The sequence below is a fragment of the Macaca nemestrina genome, chromosome 9 (assembly GCF_043159975.1).
Source record: "Macaca nemestrina isolate mMacNem1 chromosome 9, mMacNem.hap1, whole genome shotgun sequence".
NCBI classification, from domain to species: Eukaryota; Metazoa; Chordata; class Mammalia; order Primates; family Cercopithecidae; genus Macaca; species Macaca nemestrina.
Genome location: NC_092133.1, coordinates 244,273 through 261,215, shown reverse-complemented (window position 1 = coordinate 261,215; position 16,943 = coordinate 244,273). Strand labels below are relative to the sequence as shown.

The 16,943-nt window shown below is 56.9% G+C and overlaps 1 protein-coding gene and 1 long non-coding RNA gene across 4 annotated transcripts; one reads left to right on the top strand and one right to left on the bottom strand.

Annotated features, from left to right (window-relative positions):
- Positions 1-1,058: 1,058 nt before the first annotated feature.
- On the top strand, positions 1,059-16,290 carry LOC112424903 (scavenger receptor cysteine-rich domain-containing protein SCART1-like). Its single transcript, XM_071068882.1, is given in 14 exon segments — positions 1,059-2,032; positions 4,214-4,531; positions 5,211-5,507; positions 6,305-6,613; positions 6,976-7,281; positions 7,423-7,871; positions 7,873-8,128; positions 13,321-13,452; positions 13,455-13,619; positions 13,814-13,882; positions 13,959-14,273; positions 14,533-14,571; positions 15,319-15,456; positions 15,987-16,290. Coding segments are annotated over 14 exon segments (3,147 nt in total). The 5' UTR covers positions 1,059-1,965; the 3' UTR covers positions 16,274-16,290.
- Positions 8,752-15,305, bottom strand: LOC139356147 (uncharacterized). 3 transcript variants are annotated; one of them, XR_011607554.1, is made up of 5 exons: positions 15,112-15,305; positions 13,631-13,807; positions 11,336-11,563; positions 9,479-9,654; positions 8,752-8,885 (listed from the first exon to the last, which is right to left on the bottom strand). It is a non-coding gene; the product is annotated as an uncharacterized lncRNA (long non-coding RNA). The 3 variants fall into 3 exon arrangements; XR_011607555.1 differs by lacking the exons at positions 8,752-8,885; positions 9,479-9,654 and adding an exon at positions 10,971-11,110 and having other exon boundaries at positions 15,112-15,298; XR_011607556.1 differs by lacking the exons at positions 8,752-8,885; positions 9,479-9,654 and having other exon boundaries at positions 11,269-11,563; positions 15,112-15,290.
- Positions 16,291-16,943: the final 653 nt, after the last annotated feature.

Sequence of the window (16,943 nt, the reverse complement as noted above, 5' to 3'; positions counted from 1 at the left end):
CCTATAGCTGGCTGCAGTGGCTCACACCTGTAATCTCTACACTTTGGGAGGCCAAGGTGGGAGGGTCATATGAGGCCAGGAGTTTGAGACCGGCCTGGGTACATAGCAAGACTTTCCAGCTCTACAAAAATTTTTAAAAATCAGCCAGACATGGTGGCATGCACCTATAGTCCCAGCTACTCAGGAGGCTAACGTAGGAAGATCACTTGAGGCCAGGAAGTTGAGGCTGCAGTGAGCTATGATCATGCCACTGCACTCCAGCCTGGACAAGAAAGTGAGACTCTGTCTCCCAATAAAAAATTACATAAATAAATAAAAATAAAAAATAAAAACACTATACTATTTTCAGTCCTTTTCTCTTTCCTCCTCCTTTAGCCCCTGGAAACCACTAATCTAATTTGCATGTCTATTGATTTGCCTATTCTGGAAACCTCATATGAATGGAATTGTACCCAGTATGTGGTCTTTTAAGTGTGGCTTCTCTCACTGAGCATGTTTTCAAGGTTGATGCACATCTAGTCGGTGTGGGTGCCTCGTTCCCTTTCTACAGCTCAGTGACGTTCTGTAATATGGACATACTGCATTTTCTTTATCCATTTATCAGTTGATGCACACGTGAGCTGTTTTCATCTTTATTATGAATAATGCTGTGTGAACATTCATGTAGAGATTTTTGTTTGCACATAAGTTTACATTCCTCTTAGATATGTACCCTGCAGTGGAACTGCCCTTCCTGGGCTCAAGTGGTATCTTCCTGGAATATCTCTATTTAACATGTGGACAAACTGCCAAATTTTCTCAAAGCAGTTGCACCATTTTGCAGTCTACCAGTAAAATCTGAGAGTTCCCATTTCTGCACATCCTTACCACTGTTTCATTTTTTTTTAAGACAGATTCTTACTCTGTCACCCAGGCTAGAGTGCAGTGGTGCAATCTCAGCTCACTGTAACCTCCGCCTCCTGGGTTCAGGCGATTCTCCTGTCTCAGCCTCCCGAGTAGCTGGGACTACAGGTGCACGTCACCATGCCCGGCTAATTTTTGTATTTTTAGTAGTGACAGGGTTTCACTATGTTGGCCAGGGTGGTCTCGAACTCCTGACCTCAGGTGATCCACCTGCCTCAGCCTCCCAAAATGCTGGGATTACAGGTGTGAGCCACCACGCCTAGACTGTTTCATTTTTATAACTTCTATTTCTTTGCTGAGATTTCTATTTTTCCATTTGTTTCAAGGGGATTTGCAATTTTTTATGGAAACAGTTTTACGATGCCTGTTTTAAAATCCTTGCCAGATAATTCTGACACCCGAGTCTTCCTGGTGCTGGCCTCAGTTGATTGTCTCTTATTGAAATGGTCGTGTCCCTGGGTCTTCATATCATGAGTGATTCTTAGCTGTATCTTCTCTCAAGAGTTTTGGTTCCAACGACAGTTCAGTTCTCAGAGTTCTTGCAAAGTTCTTCCGTGTCATGCTTCTGGTGCTGCTGGGACTCCCACTCAAACCCTCACCCTACCCCTACCCCTAATTCTACTAGTGCCATCTGGCAGCACGGAGGGCGCCTCCCTGGCTGTCTGGCGTCACTGCCTTCTGTGGTGGTGACATGGCTGAAGCCGACGGGCCCAGGTGGAGGGCGGAGATGCAGGGCTTCACTGATGCTGTGCTGTGGGCAGGTTGGACCACCTGCCTGGTGGTTGGGTCTAGTCCCATCAGCAGCTATCAGTGTGGGAGGAAACCCACAGCCTGCACCCTCCTCTTATCTGGTGATGCTCAGGCCAGCAAGGCATTGGCTGCTCTGCTCACGGCTGAGAGGCAGAGCTGCTGATTCGCTCTGGAAAGGCTGTGGCTGTCCCCATTGGCCCCAGGAGGTCCTTGGAAGCTCCCACCTCTGTGTATGTGACTCTGGGCTGTGACCTCCACTGTTGCCCCAGCTAAGCAGTGAGGACTTGCTGAAGCCCAGAGGGCTGTGGGACCATGAACGCAGCTCTCTGGACCCTGGGACTCGGGCCCCTTCTTCTCAATCTCTGGGCAGTCCCCACTGGTAAGTTTCTCCTTCCTTCATCCATGGAACTTTCTGGAGGCAGCAGCTCTGTCGATGCCCAGGCCCCGGGGCATGAGGGTCCCTGCAGTGACCTGCTGTCTGTCTGGGTCTCACTCAGCCCAGAGTGCATCGGACATGCTGGGGCAGGAGGGAGGTGGCTCCGCATGGCTGGATCCCTGTGACCTCAGGGCCCCCAGCCCCTAACCCCACTGCTCAGAACCCAGGGCACAGGGCTGGGTCAGGCCCTGGACAAAATGAGGGACACGGCCCAGTGTCTGGTCCCAATGACCCCGATCAGCAGAGTCCTGAGGGGTCCTGTGGGGGCTGCTCCATCCATGTCCCCTGGAGCAGGGCTGAGGTCCTGGGAAGGAGGTGGGAGGGTTGGCTGCATCTGGCAGTGAGGTTGAGCATGGGGTCCCACAGAGATGCTGCGGCCAGGTGGGGACACTGTGGTGTGGGGCCATGTGGAAGGGCTGCTGGGTCAGAGCAGGCAGCTGTAGAGAGGGAGGTCCGGCCAGAAGGAAGAGCAGGAGAGGCTGGAGGTGAGGGAGCCCTGGGGACCTGCGTACATGGGCACGGAGCCATGACATGAGTGTGGGGCTGGGCGGGAGGCACGGGAGGGTGCCCTCGAGGCTGAGGAACACTTCACTGGCAGGGCTGGTCCAGGTGCCCAGCAGGGCGGTGACCTGGTGCCGGATGGAGCCGCACCCCCAGTGGTGGGGTGGGAGTCTGTGAGCAGCTGCAGAGGGGGCAGAGGGGGTTGGGATTTGAAGGAAAGGCAGCAGTGTGGCCACAGATGGATGGATACCTGGGGCTGAAGGGATTTGCTTTTGTGTTAAGGATTGCAAGCACAAGGGCCGGAATTCTCTACTACAACAAGAAATAAGCTTTAGAAAATACAGTATAAAAAGCCATTCGTAGCGGGCATAGTGGCTCATGCCTGTAATCCCAGCACTTTGGGAGGCCAAGGCAGGCAGTTTACCTGAGGTCAGGAGTTCGAGATCAGCCTGGCCAACATGGTGAAACCCCATCTCTGCTAAAAATACAAATATTAGCCAGTTGTGGTGGCGTGCGCCTGTAATCCCCGCTACATGGGAGGCTGAGGCAGGAGAATTGCTTAAACCCTGGAGGCGGAGGTTACGGTGAGCTGAGATCGTGCCATTGCACCCCAGCCTGGGTGACAGAGCGAGATTCTGTCTCTAAGTAAATCAATCAGTCAATCGCAGACACCAGCACACATCCATGTCCTGAGGAGAACCGGGTGGGAGGGTGGTGAGGAGGCTGGGGGTGTGGAGGGAGGGAGGAAGACTGAGAGGGAGGGGATTCAAGGCTCCCCACGAGGTGGGAGGGAAAGGTCTTCATCTTGGACCATGCAGGGTCCCGCCTCTGCTCCCGACTGCCATCTGGGAGGCTCTCTTCTGGGCGTGGAAAGTCCTCCGGGGGCCCTGGAGGCTGCTCTGGGACCACACAGCACCACCCACATGGAGTCCTCCTAGTGGTGCTTCCTCTCGGGGTGGCTGTGTTGATGTGGGGGTGCAGAGGCCTGGAGAGGGTGGTTGGGGTGCCTCTGTGGGGGGTGGGAGAGAAGGTGCTGGGGCATCTGAGATGCTTGGAAACCATGGAGACTGAGATCCTGGCTGGAAGGCCGGTGTGGGTGGGGCAGTGGGGCTGGGTTTGGTGTGGTGGCGGGGCAGGCAGGGGGTGTTTTCCTGGACGCTCAGGGTTGCACAGGACAGGAGCGAGGGGTGAGCAGAGCACTCCAAGGGGTGTGGACAGTCACGTGGGCGGGGCAGGGGTGACAGTGGTGGGCTGGAGACCACAGGGCCTCCAGTGGAAGCGGGGGAATGATGCTTGGGAGGCAGAGAGTGGGTGGGAGGACCCGCCCAGCTGCAGACCCAGGAGGACAGGGGACATCCTTGCGGGGGGGCGGTCCTCCATGATGTTGGGGCTTCAGAGGGCCGGGGAGGGGAGCAGCCCCGGGGGAGACACATGGGGTGAGGGTTTCTGTGTGAGCCACACCCATCACCTCTCTGGGACTGCTTGGTGTGGTGAGAGGAACCCGACTTGCCGCTGAGGCCTCGCAGGCCGTTCCCTGCTGCCGCCAGAGCTGCCATTGCTGCCAGCTTCCTCCTGAGCCTCTGGTTGGTTCTGGCCCCTCTAACTGGACCTGTCTGTCTGAAGGTGGACCGGGCGCTCTGAGGCTGGCGTACAGACACAGCACGTGCGACGGAGTGGTGCTGGTCCGACACCACGGGGCGTGGGGATACGTGTGCAACCAGGAGTGGACGCTGGCAGAGGCCTCTGTGGTGTGCAGGCAGCTGGGCTGCGGTCCTGCCGTGGGCGCCCCCAAGTATGTCCCGCTGCCTGGAGAGATGGCCCAGCCCTGGCTCCACAACGTGTCCTGCCGGGGCAACGAGTCCTCCCTCTGGGAGTGCAGCCTGGGCTCATGGAGCCAGAGCCCGTGCCCCCACACGTGGGTGGTGGTCGCGCTGTGCTCCAGTAAGTAGGGAGGAGTGAAGGGGGCGGGCTGGGGAGGAGGAGTGGGAGGACAGGGAGGGTCTCCGAGGTGGGCGGGGAGGCCGTGGGTCTGGAGCTCTCTCTGGGAGGGGCTCCTCGCTGGGCACCGGAACCATCCTGACTGTAAGATTCAGCTGTGGAAAAACCACTGCCAGGGACAGTCAGAGAGTGCACGAAGGAAGCAGAGTGAGGCCCAGGCATGGGGAGGTAGCAGCCGAGAGGGGGCGGGGGTCTGTGGACGCCTGAGGCCCACACAGGTAGCTGATGGTAGTTTCTTACACAAATGACAGAAAGGTACACGCTTTGCCTTTGAGATCTGGCCTGAGGGTCCTCAGCTGTCCCTCAGACTTTGTGTGGCTGTAAGGACCCCTCATAGCGTCCTGCCTCTGAAGCGGAACCACCTGGCCAGGACCTCCTATCATCTGGGGGCCCAGTGTGAAGGGACCCTGTGGGGACCCTTGTTTCAGGAGACCGGCAGCAGAGCATGAAGCTGGGCACAGGGGGCCTCTCTGAGCCCCGGGCCCTGTGTGACTGCCCGGTCACCTGCCCCTGAAGCTGGCCCTCTGCAGCGCAGCACTGTCCTCCCTGAAAAAGGAGCTGCCAAGTGACCATGTGGGCAGCTGGGTCCATACCTCACGGAAGACGGGCCTGTGCTCCACAGACGGCACATTCCGGGAGCTCCGGCTGGTGCAGGGCCGCAGTCCCTGCGCGGGGCTCCCCGAGATCAGAAACGTGAACGGGGTGGACCGCCTCTGTGGCCTGCACATGGAGGAGGCGATGGTGTTCTGCCGGGAGCTGGGGTGCGGCCCTGTGCTCCAGGCCCCCCGCCGGGACGTGGGCGTCGTCAGGAAGTACCTTGCCTGCAGGGGCACCGAGCCCACCATCCGCAGCTGCAGACTGGACAACAACTTTCGTGGCAGCTGCGACCTGCGGCTGGATGCAGAGGTGGTCTGCTCAGGTGAGGCTGCCACGCGATGTTCCCAGTGACCCTTGGGATGATGCTGGGCCTGGACCTGGGGAGAGCAGGGAGAAGGGGTGGGCGTCCCCACGGATGGGGCTCCTGTCCCACATGAGACATTGGGCGCAGACGTGGTGCATGTGCAGCCGGAGGGAACGGGACTCAGCTCTCACACTGGTTCTCAGCTGAGCGGAGCTGAGTTTCTGGTGGCCCCACAGAGGTGTCCTGGCTCAGAACCCGCCGGCCATCTAGGGGTCCTGGCCGCTGGTGTAAGTCGGAGCTGCCTCAGCTGTGATCTCTGCATGTCTAAGGGTTGGGGTTGGGGAGAGGTCACGTCCTCCCAGCCCTGCCTCAAGTGTGTGTGAGCTGCACTGGCCTCACAGCTCCTGGCCTTGTATGAGGAGCAGCTGAAATGAGGTGGATAGTCTGCTTGCTGCAGTACCCCAGAGAGGGTGGTGCTCAGTGGACCAAGGGGTGCCCTGACGCCTCCCAATCGCCTCTGGGATTGCAGAGAGTGTTGCTGTCATGGCCCCGGACAGGCAGAGGCTGTGAAATACGTGGGCACCTGCAGCAGGTGACCCTGACCCTGACCTTGGCGATGCGGCCAAAGACGCCTGCTCTTCTCTGGGTGCAGGGGGGAAGGGCCTCTGGCTGCAGGTTCCTGCCTGTGCTTGGCAGACCCTCTGCCTAGATACAGATGATGGCTCCTGGCTGAAGCCTTCTGCAGTCTAAGGCTCAGGGCCAGGCAGTTGACCTGAGAACACCTGTCTCGTGCCTGAGAGGATGTCTGCCCCCAGGACACACCGAGGCCCGGCTGGTGGGCGGCGAGCACCCCTGCGCCGGGCGCCTGGAGGTGAGGCGGGGCCTGACCTGGGGCACCATGTGTGACACAGACCTGGACCTGGCCACGGCCCACGTGGTGTGCCGGGAGCTGCAGTGCGGGGTGGCGGCATCCACACCCAAGGGTTCCCGCTTCGGCCGGGGCTCGGGGCCGGTGTGGACGGAGACCTTCCGCTGTGCAGGCGACGAGTCGCTGCTGTTCCACTGCCCGCGGGGAAATGGGAGCCAGTGTGGGCCCGGCCGTGACGCGGGGCTCAGGTGCTCAGGTGAGGTCCTGTGTGTGGGCTCTGAAGGCTCATCCCTGCCTTGTTCTCTGCCAAATCCCTTCATGCCCTAAAGGTGCCTCTGGCCGGTAGGTGTGTGTGCTTTGGATGTTTGCTTCAGTTGGTTGAAAGAAGCAGGGAAGAGACTGGGTGTAGAGTGATGTGCCCCAAGGCTGCAGCTAAGATCAGATTCTTCTGGAGAGCTGTGTGAGCTGCATGCTGAGGCAGAGGAGGGCAGAGGAGCTGGTGAGAGCAGAGCTGGGCTCTGTGCCCACCCCTCTGGGTGTGAAGGAAGGAAATGACCACAGCCAGCCATGTGCTGGGTCTGCCATGTGCGAGCCACGCTGACTCTTCCTCTCCCCCAGAGTTCAGGCTGGTCAATGGCAGCAGCAGCTGTGAGGGCCGTGTGGAGCTCCAGGTGCAGGGGTCCTGGGCGCCCCTCTGTGCCACCCACTGGGACATAGCAGATGCCACCGTCCTCTGCCACCAGCTCAACTGCGGCAACGCGGTGGCTGCACCTCGAGGAGGCCATTTTGGGGACGGGGACGCTGCCATCTGGCCTGACGCGTTTCACTGTGGGGGGACAGAACCGTACTTGTGGAATTGCCCAGTAAGCACCCTGGGCGCCCCGGCCTGTGCCCCGGGAAACTCAGCCTCCGCGGTCTGCTCAGGTGGGTGCAGCCAGGACGGTGGAGGAGGAGGGTGGGTGAGAGGCATGGACAGAGGGGGCGGAGAGGGAGGGGCCCTGCTGTGGGGTGGTTCCGGGTCCCTCCCGCTGACACCCTGGGTCCCCTGTGCGTCCCCATCCCCAGGTCTGCCCCACGCCGTGCGGCTGAGGGAAGGACAGAGCCGCTGTGATGGCCGCGTGGAGGTCTCCCTGGAGGGCGTGTGGGGCCGCGTCCTGGACGATGCCTGGGACCTGCGCGGCGCGGACGTGGTGTGCCGGCAGCTCGGGTGCGGAGAGGCGGAACAAGCCTATGACGCACCTGCCCCCAGCCGCGGGTCCGTCCAGGTGTCGCTGAGCCGCGCGCGCTGTCTGGGCACCGAGACCCGCCTGACTCAGTGCAACGTGTCCGCGACCCTGCAGGAGCCCGCGGGAACCTCGCGGGACGCCGGCGTGGTGTGCTCTGGTGAGGGCAGAACCGCATCCCCCATGGCCCGTCGCCGCGGGGTCCTGGGCGCCCTGACTCTGTCTCTCCACAGGGAGCCTCGGGGTGCGGCTGGCCGCGGGGCCGGGGCGCTGTGCGGGGCGCGTGGAGGTGCTGCACGGGGGCGCGTGGGGCACCGTGTGTGACGACGCCTGGGACCTGCAGGACGCGCACGTGGTCTGCAGGCAGCTGGGCTGTGGCCGCGCCCTGAGCGCCCTGGGGGCCGCACACTTCGGAGCCGGGGCAGGGCGCATCTGGCTGGATGAGCTGGGCTGCCAGGGCCACGAGTCTGCGCTGTGGCAGTGCCCGTCGGCGGGCTGGGGCCAGCACGACTGCAGCCACAAGGAGGACGCCAGTGTCTTCTGCTCAGGTGAGTGGCGGTTGGGTATCAAATGATCATGCTGTTTTATTACGTACAATCATGCCTACTTGCTTTCCAGAATTACATTAAAGTATCAGGAGCTGTTGTCTTCCTTCACAATGTATTGGGTGAGGTTCCTCTTGGTGTAGTAAACGGCACCGGACAAAGCGCTTTGGTTTCCTGCACCTGGAGCTTCCTGGAGCAGCCCCGCCTGGGCTCATTTTCCACCATCACCAGCTCAAGTGAGCTTGAAGTTTCCATCCGGAATTCACGTATATATACATTTATTTTGAGATGGTCTCACTGTGTTGCCCAGGCTGGAGTGCAGCGGCCCAATCACATGTCACTGCAGTCTTGACCTCCTGTAGTCCAGGGATCCCTCAGCCTCAGCCTCCCAAGCTGCTGGGACTACAGAAGTGAGCGCTGCCACTGGCTTCAGAGTCTTAATTTTGATCCATATTTTGGGGGACTGGAGAACTTTTTGCAAACTGTTTTTTTTTTGTTTTTTTTTTTTTTTTTATACAAAGTCTTGCTCAGGCTAGAGTGTAATGATGCAATCTTGACTCACTGCAACCTCTGCTTCCCGGGCTCAAACGATCCTCCTGCCTCAGCTTCCAAAGTAGCTGGGACTACAGGCATGTGCCACCATGTCTGACTAATGTTTATTTTTGTAGAGATGGAGTTTCACCGTGTTGCCCAGGCTGGTCTCAAACTCCTAGATTCAAGCAGTCTGTAGGGTCCAGCCCCACAGGGTCAGTGGGTTTTTCTCCCCGTGTGCGGAGATGAGAGATTGTAGAAATAAAGACACAAGACAAAGAGATAAAAGAAAGGACAGCTGGGCCCAGGGGACCACAACCACCAAGACTCGGAGACCAGTAGTGGCCCCGAATGCCTGGCTGCGCTGTTATTTTTTGGACACAAGGCAAAAGAGGGCAGGGTAAAGAGTGTGAGCCATCTCCAATGATTGATAAGGTTATGTGAGTCACATGTCCACCGGACGGGGGCCCTTTCCTTTTAGGTAGCTGAGGCAGAGAGAGAGAGGACAGCTTACATCCCTATTTCTTCTATGCTCTTTTCAGAAATATCAAAGACTTTAATACTTTCACTAATTTTACTACTGCTATCTAAAAGGCAGAGCCAGGTGCACAGGATGGAACATGAAGGTGGACTAGGAGTGTGACCACTGAAGCACAGCATCACAGGGAGACCGTTAGGCTACGGATAACTGCGGGCGGGCCTGGCTGATGTCAGACCCTCCACAAGTGGTGGAGGAGTAGAGTCTTCTCTGAACTGCCCCGGGGAAAGGGAGACTCCCTTTCCCGGTCTGCTAAGTAGTGGGTGTTTTTCCTTGGCACCGACGTACCGCTAGACCCCAGTCCGCTTGGCAACGGGCGTCTTCCCAGATGCTGGCGTTACCACGAGACCAAGGAGCCCTCTGTTGGCCCTGCCCAGGCATCACAGAAGGCTCACACTTGTCTTCTGGTCACTTCTCACTATGTCCCCTCAGCTCCCATCTCTGTATGGCCTGGTTTTTCCTAGGTTATGATTGTAGAGCGAGGATTATTATAATATTGGAGTAAAGAGTAATTGCTACCAACTAATGATTAATGATATTCATACATAATCATATCTATGATCTAGATCTAGTATAACGCTTGTTATTTTATATATTTTATTACACTGGAACAGCTCGTGCCCTCGGTCTGTTGCCTCGGTGCCTCAGTGGCTTGCCGCCCACAGCAGTCCACCTGCTTCAGCCTCCCAACGTGTTGGGATTACAGGTGTGAGCCACCGTACCTGGCCATTTTGCAGACTATTTTTGAGGTGGTGGATGAGATTTTTTATTGTTATTATTATTCACGCATACCCGAGATCCTTTGTGTTCTCATCTTGTCCAGGTGTGGTCATTCTTGGGTGATGGAACTTTGTCATTTTGGGGGATGGGTTCTCCAGAGAAGCCTGTGAGCGAGCGGGTCATGGGCTCCCCACCTGACCTGCGGTCTTTCCAGGCAATCCCGGGGGGAAAAGCTGGATGCCGGCAGAGTCTCCAGCAGCTCATCCAAGTGTGGGCTCTTCTCATTGATTTTGGTTTATATTGTACTTTAGAAACGTTTTCTTCAGTGGTATCTTGGATTATTACATTTATTTCAATTATTGTGTTCTTTGTATGCAATGCTGGAGTCTCGTGAGTTTGGGTCTTCTCTATGTTTCTGAAATTAATTTTGGCGTTGCTCCTTCCCCAGGGATTCTTGGGGCATTTCTCCAGGTGGCACACCACAATCTGCGTTTCTGTCGGTTCTGCTCTTCGGTCCTTTGGTGTATTATTTCGCCCTCCTCACCTCGTCTGTCACCTCATTTTTGTGTCTTTATTCTCAGCAGCTTGTTTTCTCCTAATGACATTATGCTCCACTCTCATAAAAGGTCCATCTTTTTCTGGCATCTCAGTGAGAATGGCAGGTCATTTTCTGGAACATTCTGCTGGTTTCTGTGGAAAGCGGCTGATGTTAGCCCTTCCTCCGCATCTTCCATGTGGCTGTTGGTCTCTGGTTTGCAGCATTTTCCTCTGGTGGCTACTTTATCTGTTTGTCTGTGAAGCTTCATCCTGGGGACCCCACCTGAGCCGGCATGTGCAGGCATCTGGCTGTCAGACCGTCTGCTGGAGCCAGCATGTTGGGCATGGCCAGTTCAATTCCCGGGGCTGCCTCTTTTCCACCTGGGTCTCAGCTATGCCTCGGTCACTTCAGGCCCCTACAGGCTCTTCAGGGTCCCTGCCTGACAGGACTGCATCCTCAGGGTGGGGTGGGGCGCTCATGGCTCCTGCTGTCCCACTTGTGGGCAGGTGGACAGGCAGGCCACGGAGCCCTGCTCAGCTCTGGGCTGCCCACATGGCCTGTGTCTCCTGCCTGTGCTGCTGCTTTGCCCAAGGTCCTGTCCATATGTCCAGGGTGCAAACTTTAATTGTTTTGGGAAAGCAGATGGGACTTTTCATATCTGAGGGACAGGAGCCATTTTAAAGAATTAGAACACTAATTTCTAGACATAGGTAGAGGATATCTCTTGATAGACTTTACAAAAATACTATATTGCTAATATTTTTGAGAGAATGAAATATAAAGTTTTACATGGTGTTAAAATTTGAGCCCAAAACATTTGAAAGAAAAAACCATCTGTAATCGCAACAGCCGGAGATAAAGCCACCATGAATATGTAACGTACGTGAAATTGATGCTGAGTAACCAGCCCCACCACAGGCAGCAGGGATGTGTGTGGCTCCAACTTCTGTGGTCACTGCCTTTGGCTGTGCTCAGCCTGGTGGTTCTCTGTCCCAGCCGGGCTCCCTCAGTGCCTTCGGTCACTTGATGGTTAGGTGGAGCCCTGCTTCTGGGCCCTGGCTGAAGGCAGGAGTGGTGGAGGCTCTGTTTCTGTCATGATCCAGCCTTGGTTCTAAAAATGATAGCAGTGTCAGCCTAGGAACAGGCACAGAGTCTCAGACCCTATTCCTTGGCCCAAGTCCCGAGGCAGCCAGGACTCAAGGACTGGGGCACGGACTCAGTGAGAGGGTGTGGATCAGGCAGGGGATACTTGTGGACACTTTTGTATTCTATTACCATGAATTTCTTTCCAGTACTTTTTCTAAGCTTATTTTAATTAGATATGATCCTTTCAGTTGCAATTTATACCCAATGTTCTCCAATTATCCTGGTACAGGTATTTTTAAAATGTTATTACAGTGCTTCATGGCATAGCTTTAAAGAATTGTCTAACATGCCATTAGGTGACCATATTAGTCTGTTGGACTCTACACTGCTCCAAGGGTAACACTGAACATATTTGGGCACTGATCAGTCAGGACCGAAGCTATCTCTGAACATGGGGCTGAGGTACACACACACACACACACACACACACACACACACACACACACACACAGAGTTAAATAATTACTACAGTCAAGCCAATGAGCATTCCACCATCTTGCAAAGTTACGCTTGGTTTTGTGGTAAGAGCACCTAAAATCTACTTTCCTAGCAAATTTCCAGTGTACAATCCAATATTATTAACTACATTCCTCCTGCTGTATGTTGGGTTTCTAGATTTATTCATCCTGCACAGTTGTGTACCCTTTGACCTACTTCTCCCCATTCCCCCACCAGCTGCCCCAATAACCACATTCTATTGTTTTTATGCAGTTGACTTTTTTTTTTTTTTTTTGCTCCCGTATGTAAGTGGGATCATGCAGAATTTGTCTTTCCATTCCTGGTTTATTTCATTTAACATAACGTCCTCCAGGTTCATCCATGTTGTCACGGATCACAGAATTTCCTTCTTATTTGAAGCTGAACAGTATTCCATAGCATCCATGTACCACATTTCTGTTTTACTTTTTTAAATCGACAATCTTCGTACACCTGTATGGGGTACATAGTGGTGTTTCAATCCGTATAATGTGTAGTGGTAAGATCAGGGTAATTAGCAAACAATCATCTCAGACATGTTTCATTTCTTTGTGTTGGGAACATTCAATATCCTCCTCCCAGCGATTTGAAACCAAATAATAGACTGTTAATTACAGTCACCTACAGTGCTATAGAATGCTAGATTTATTCCTCTTATCCAGCTGTGATTTTGTATCTCCACAGATCTCCTCCTATCCCTCCCTCCCCCACCTCCCAACCTCTAGTGTCCTCTGTTCTGCTTTTTACTTCTAGGAGATCAACTTTTTTAAAGCTTCCATTTATGAGTGAGAACATGGGGTGTTTAACTTCTGTTCCTAGCTTGTTTCACTTAACACAGTGTCCTCCAGTTCAATCCGCATTGCTGCAAATGATGGGATTTTATTGTTTTTTGTTTTGTTTTGTTTTGTTTTTAAATGGCTGAGTAACTGCCGTATTTTCTGTGTCCGTGTATCTGTTGTTGGACATTTACACGGATTCCACATCTTGGCTATTGTCAGTAGTGCTGCAGTGAACCTGGGCGTGCAGATGTCGCTGCTGTGCTGATTTCATTTCCTCTGGGTCTATACCCAGCAGTGGGATTGCTGGATTGTGTTGTAGCTCTGCTTTAAATTTTTCAGAGAAGCTCCACACTCTTTCTATAACTGATCTCAGCGCTGGGACCCCCTGAGTCTAGCCCCCTCCTTCTGAGACTGCCCGTGGTGTCCAGGCAGGGCACTCCTTGGCCTGACTGTGCTTGCCTTGCAGAGTCGGTGGCTCTGAGGCTGCGAGGCGGGACCTGCTGCTGTGCTGGGTGGCTGGACGTGTTCTACAATGGGACCTGGGGCGCCGTGTGCAGCAATGCCCTGAAGGACCTCTCCTTGTCCATCATCTGCAAGCAGCTGGGGTGTGGGGAGTGGGGCTGGCTGGAGAACAGGCCCTTCCCCTCTGCCGGCACCGGGACCGCCTGGGTGGACAACATCGAGTGCCGTCCGCTGCGCAACTCCACCCTGTGGCAATGCCCCTCCCATCCGTGGCACCCGCATGCCTGTGACCTTCGGGAGCAGGTCTGGATTACCTGTGCAGGTGGGCATTAGAGGTCTCCGGGGGTGCCCGGGAAGACAGTCATCTGTCCTGACAGGTCACTGGCAGGGGATGCCATCGAATCAGAGCTTGGGCCTGGGGGTCACTGGGATCCACAGCCTTCCTTCTGAAGCTTCTCCGGGCACTGATGCTCTCAGAGCTGCTGTTTAACCTGCAGGATTGTCAGAGGACAGGCCACAGGCTGCTGGGGAGCCCCTCAACTGCTCCTCCTCGCTCGGCTGCCCAGGTACCCCTCTGTCCTTGTCCCTGTCCTCCTTCCCATCCCGGTCCAGTCCCCGCAGTGACTGCAGCCCCCGTTCCAGAGGAGGGCGCGCTGCGCGTGCGCGGGGGCGAGGACCGCTGCTCCGGGCGCGTGGAGCTCTGGCACGCGGGCTCCTGGGGCACCGTGTGTGACGACGGCTGGGACCTGGCGGACGCGGAGGTCGTGTGCCGCCAGCTGGGCTGTGGTGGGGCCGTCGCCGCCCTGGGGGCCGCCGCCTTTGGCCCTGGCTCCGGACCCGTGTGGCTGGACGAGGTGGGGTGCCGGGGCAGCGAGGCGTCCCTGCGGGGCTGCCCTGCGGAGCGGTGGGGACGCGGAGACTGCGCGCACAAGGAGGACGCGGGCGTGCGCTGCTTGGGTGAGTGGGGCCGGGGGAGGGCTGGGAAGAGGGGCGCTGGTTGAGTCCTGTGGTGGTCTCCGGCCCCTTTCCCCTCAAGCGGATCCCCAGCACCCAGCCCTGAGGCTGCCCAAGGCGTGGACCCTTGTGGGTGCTCCTGGCCAGGCTGCCGGGGACCAGTCCTGTCCGCTCAGGCTGCGTGGGCTGGGTGAGGGTCTGTGCGGCTCAGGGCTGTAGCTGCCTCCCCATCCCGGTCCTCACCTGCCACCGTTTACTGCAGGTTCCCCGGAGACCACTGTGCTGCCCCTGCCGCCGCTGGGTAGGTGGCTCTTTCTCATGCTCACCCCACTCCTGTATGTCGGACCCCGCAGGGACCTGCACTGGGGCTCAGGGCTGACCATCACGACCAGGACACCCCCCCCGTGCCCACCTGAGTGAATATTTGGGGATCTGGGGATGGGGAGGACAGAGACCCCAGGCCCCACACAGCCACTTCTCTGGGGTCTTTGCCTTGGTGGCTGCGGGGGGCTTGGCCCTCGAAAGCTGTGGCCCCTTGGACCCTAGGTCTGTGTTCAAGGCAGAGCTGAGGGCAGTGGGCAGTCAGGATGCTAAGCGCATTCCACAGGCCTCACCCCCTCCCAGATCATCCTCTGATGCTCCTATCTGGGCCCACATACCTGCATTTTCCCACCTGTGCCTTCCGCCTCAGTCCTGCACTCATGCCTCCCCACCTGTGCCCTCCCAACTGTAACCGCTCTCTGGGCCTACACAGCTGGATTTGTCCACCTGTGCCCTCCCACGTGGGCCTTCCTCCCTGGTACCCACTATCTGGGCCTACAGGCCTCCTGGATTCTTCCACCTGGGCCCTCCACCTGGGCCTCTCGTGTGGTGGCCTCGACCTCCACGGTGTCTCTCCACGGGAGGAGCGCCCGTTCAGGCAGCACAAAGGCCCACCTCTCCTGGGGTGGCCCCATCCCTGTGAGGCTGAGGTCCCTCAGGGCCAGGGTCACAATGGCCCAGGCAGCCCAGGTGCACAGCAGGCCCCGCCTCTCACTGTGCCCCACAGCCCCTCCCTTGGCCCCTCCACCTGCCCACAAGGCCTGGGCCCTGCCTGAGATCACCTGCCTGGTCCTTGGCTCCCTCCTGGGCATCATCTCCCTGTTCCTGGGCACGCAGTGGTGCCGCCGCAGAGCAGCCTGCAGGGGTAGGTGGGTGTGCCCAGGTGTGGTGAGCAGGGGCCTGGGGTGGGGAGGCTGGGGGGCACGCTCTGTGGCCCTGTCATTGCAGACCCTTTCTGTCCTGGTCACTGCCCTGCATGCTAAGTGGCCTTCCCCATGGTGACTGCTCAGTGACTCTCCGTCTGGGCCTCAGGGACCCTGAGTCTGAGTCTTGCTTTGCCCCCGAGATGTGCTGGATCAAGGAAATCCAAACTCCCAGGGCTGCCTGGAGTGAGAACGGGCTTCAGGATTCTGCTGACCCTTAAGACTTATGTCCAATGGGGGCTTTCCTGGGTGTGTTCAGAGGCGGAGGCCACCGGTCCCACCCTAGGACCGCATTCCTGGGGGCCCTGAGTAGAAAGTGGCCTCTGGCTGGGGGGTCTTTGCCGTCTGTGGGGGCTGCTGACAGAGGAGCCAGGGGTGCTCTTGGTGTGCATGAGAGACCGCAGGGGCCAGGCAGGGTGGGCTTGGACTGCAGGAGCATTTCTTCTAGAACATTCTGGTGGGGCCTTTGCAGGTTGGGACATGTCAGGCCATCTGTCCTCAGAGGGTGTCTATGAGGACATCGGAGCCTTCCCCATGGAGGAGAAAGACGAGGGACCTGCAGGATCCGGGGACCTGGGCCTGGAGGAGGACTATGACGATGTGGGAGAGCCTGAGGATGGCGCTGGGGAGGAGGCGGAGGAGGCCAGGGTGCTGCTGAGCCCTGCAGGTGTGCACCTCTGTGTCCTGGCATCCATGGTGCTCTTCCTGCTGTACTGCTCCTATGCAGAGGGCTGTGCTCTGGCCAGCGCCTACATTTAAAGAACCTGAGAGCTGCTTCTCACGTGTCCGTGACTTTCTCTCCTGTCTCGGGCCTGGGGCATTAGGACTTCTGGCTGTCCTTTTGAAGCTGCATCTCCCAGGGGTAGATGTGGACTTAGGGAGGTCATAGGTCTATATTTGGGTTGCTTTTGCAGCTGAGCAGTGTCCTTCCAGCACCTTGTCCCGGTCGGCTGCAGGAGGGGCGCTGGGCAGCCCAGGTCACTGTGAGAAGCCATATCACTGTCTCCCGACCCACTGTGTCCCATCCTTGTCCCTTTGAGGCTTTGCTTCCCAGCAAGAAACCGGGAGATGGGAACTCCTGGGCTTTGAGAAATCGCTCAGCACCACAATGGACCCTGTGTCTGTCTCCCTAAACACAGGTGGGGCTCCTTTCAGCCTGGGCCCCGAAGCTGAGGCTGGGATGGAAGACCATGGTGGCCTCTGCCCCAGGACGTGATGACCTGGAGCTGACAGTGGGGATGTCAGTGTGTGGAGAGAGTGGGACACACCAGGGAAGGCTGGGGTCTTCCTTGTCCTCACTCTCAAAACAGATGTTATTAAACTCTCTTTGAATTCACTCATCCGTCATTAATTCGATCCAGAAACGTTCAACAGACACCATGATGGTCCAGGTTCTGTTCTGGGCCCCGCTGTCTGCCTCATCTGGTCC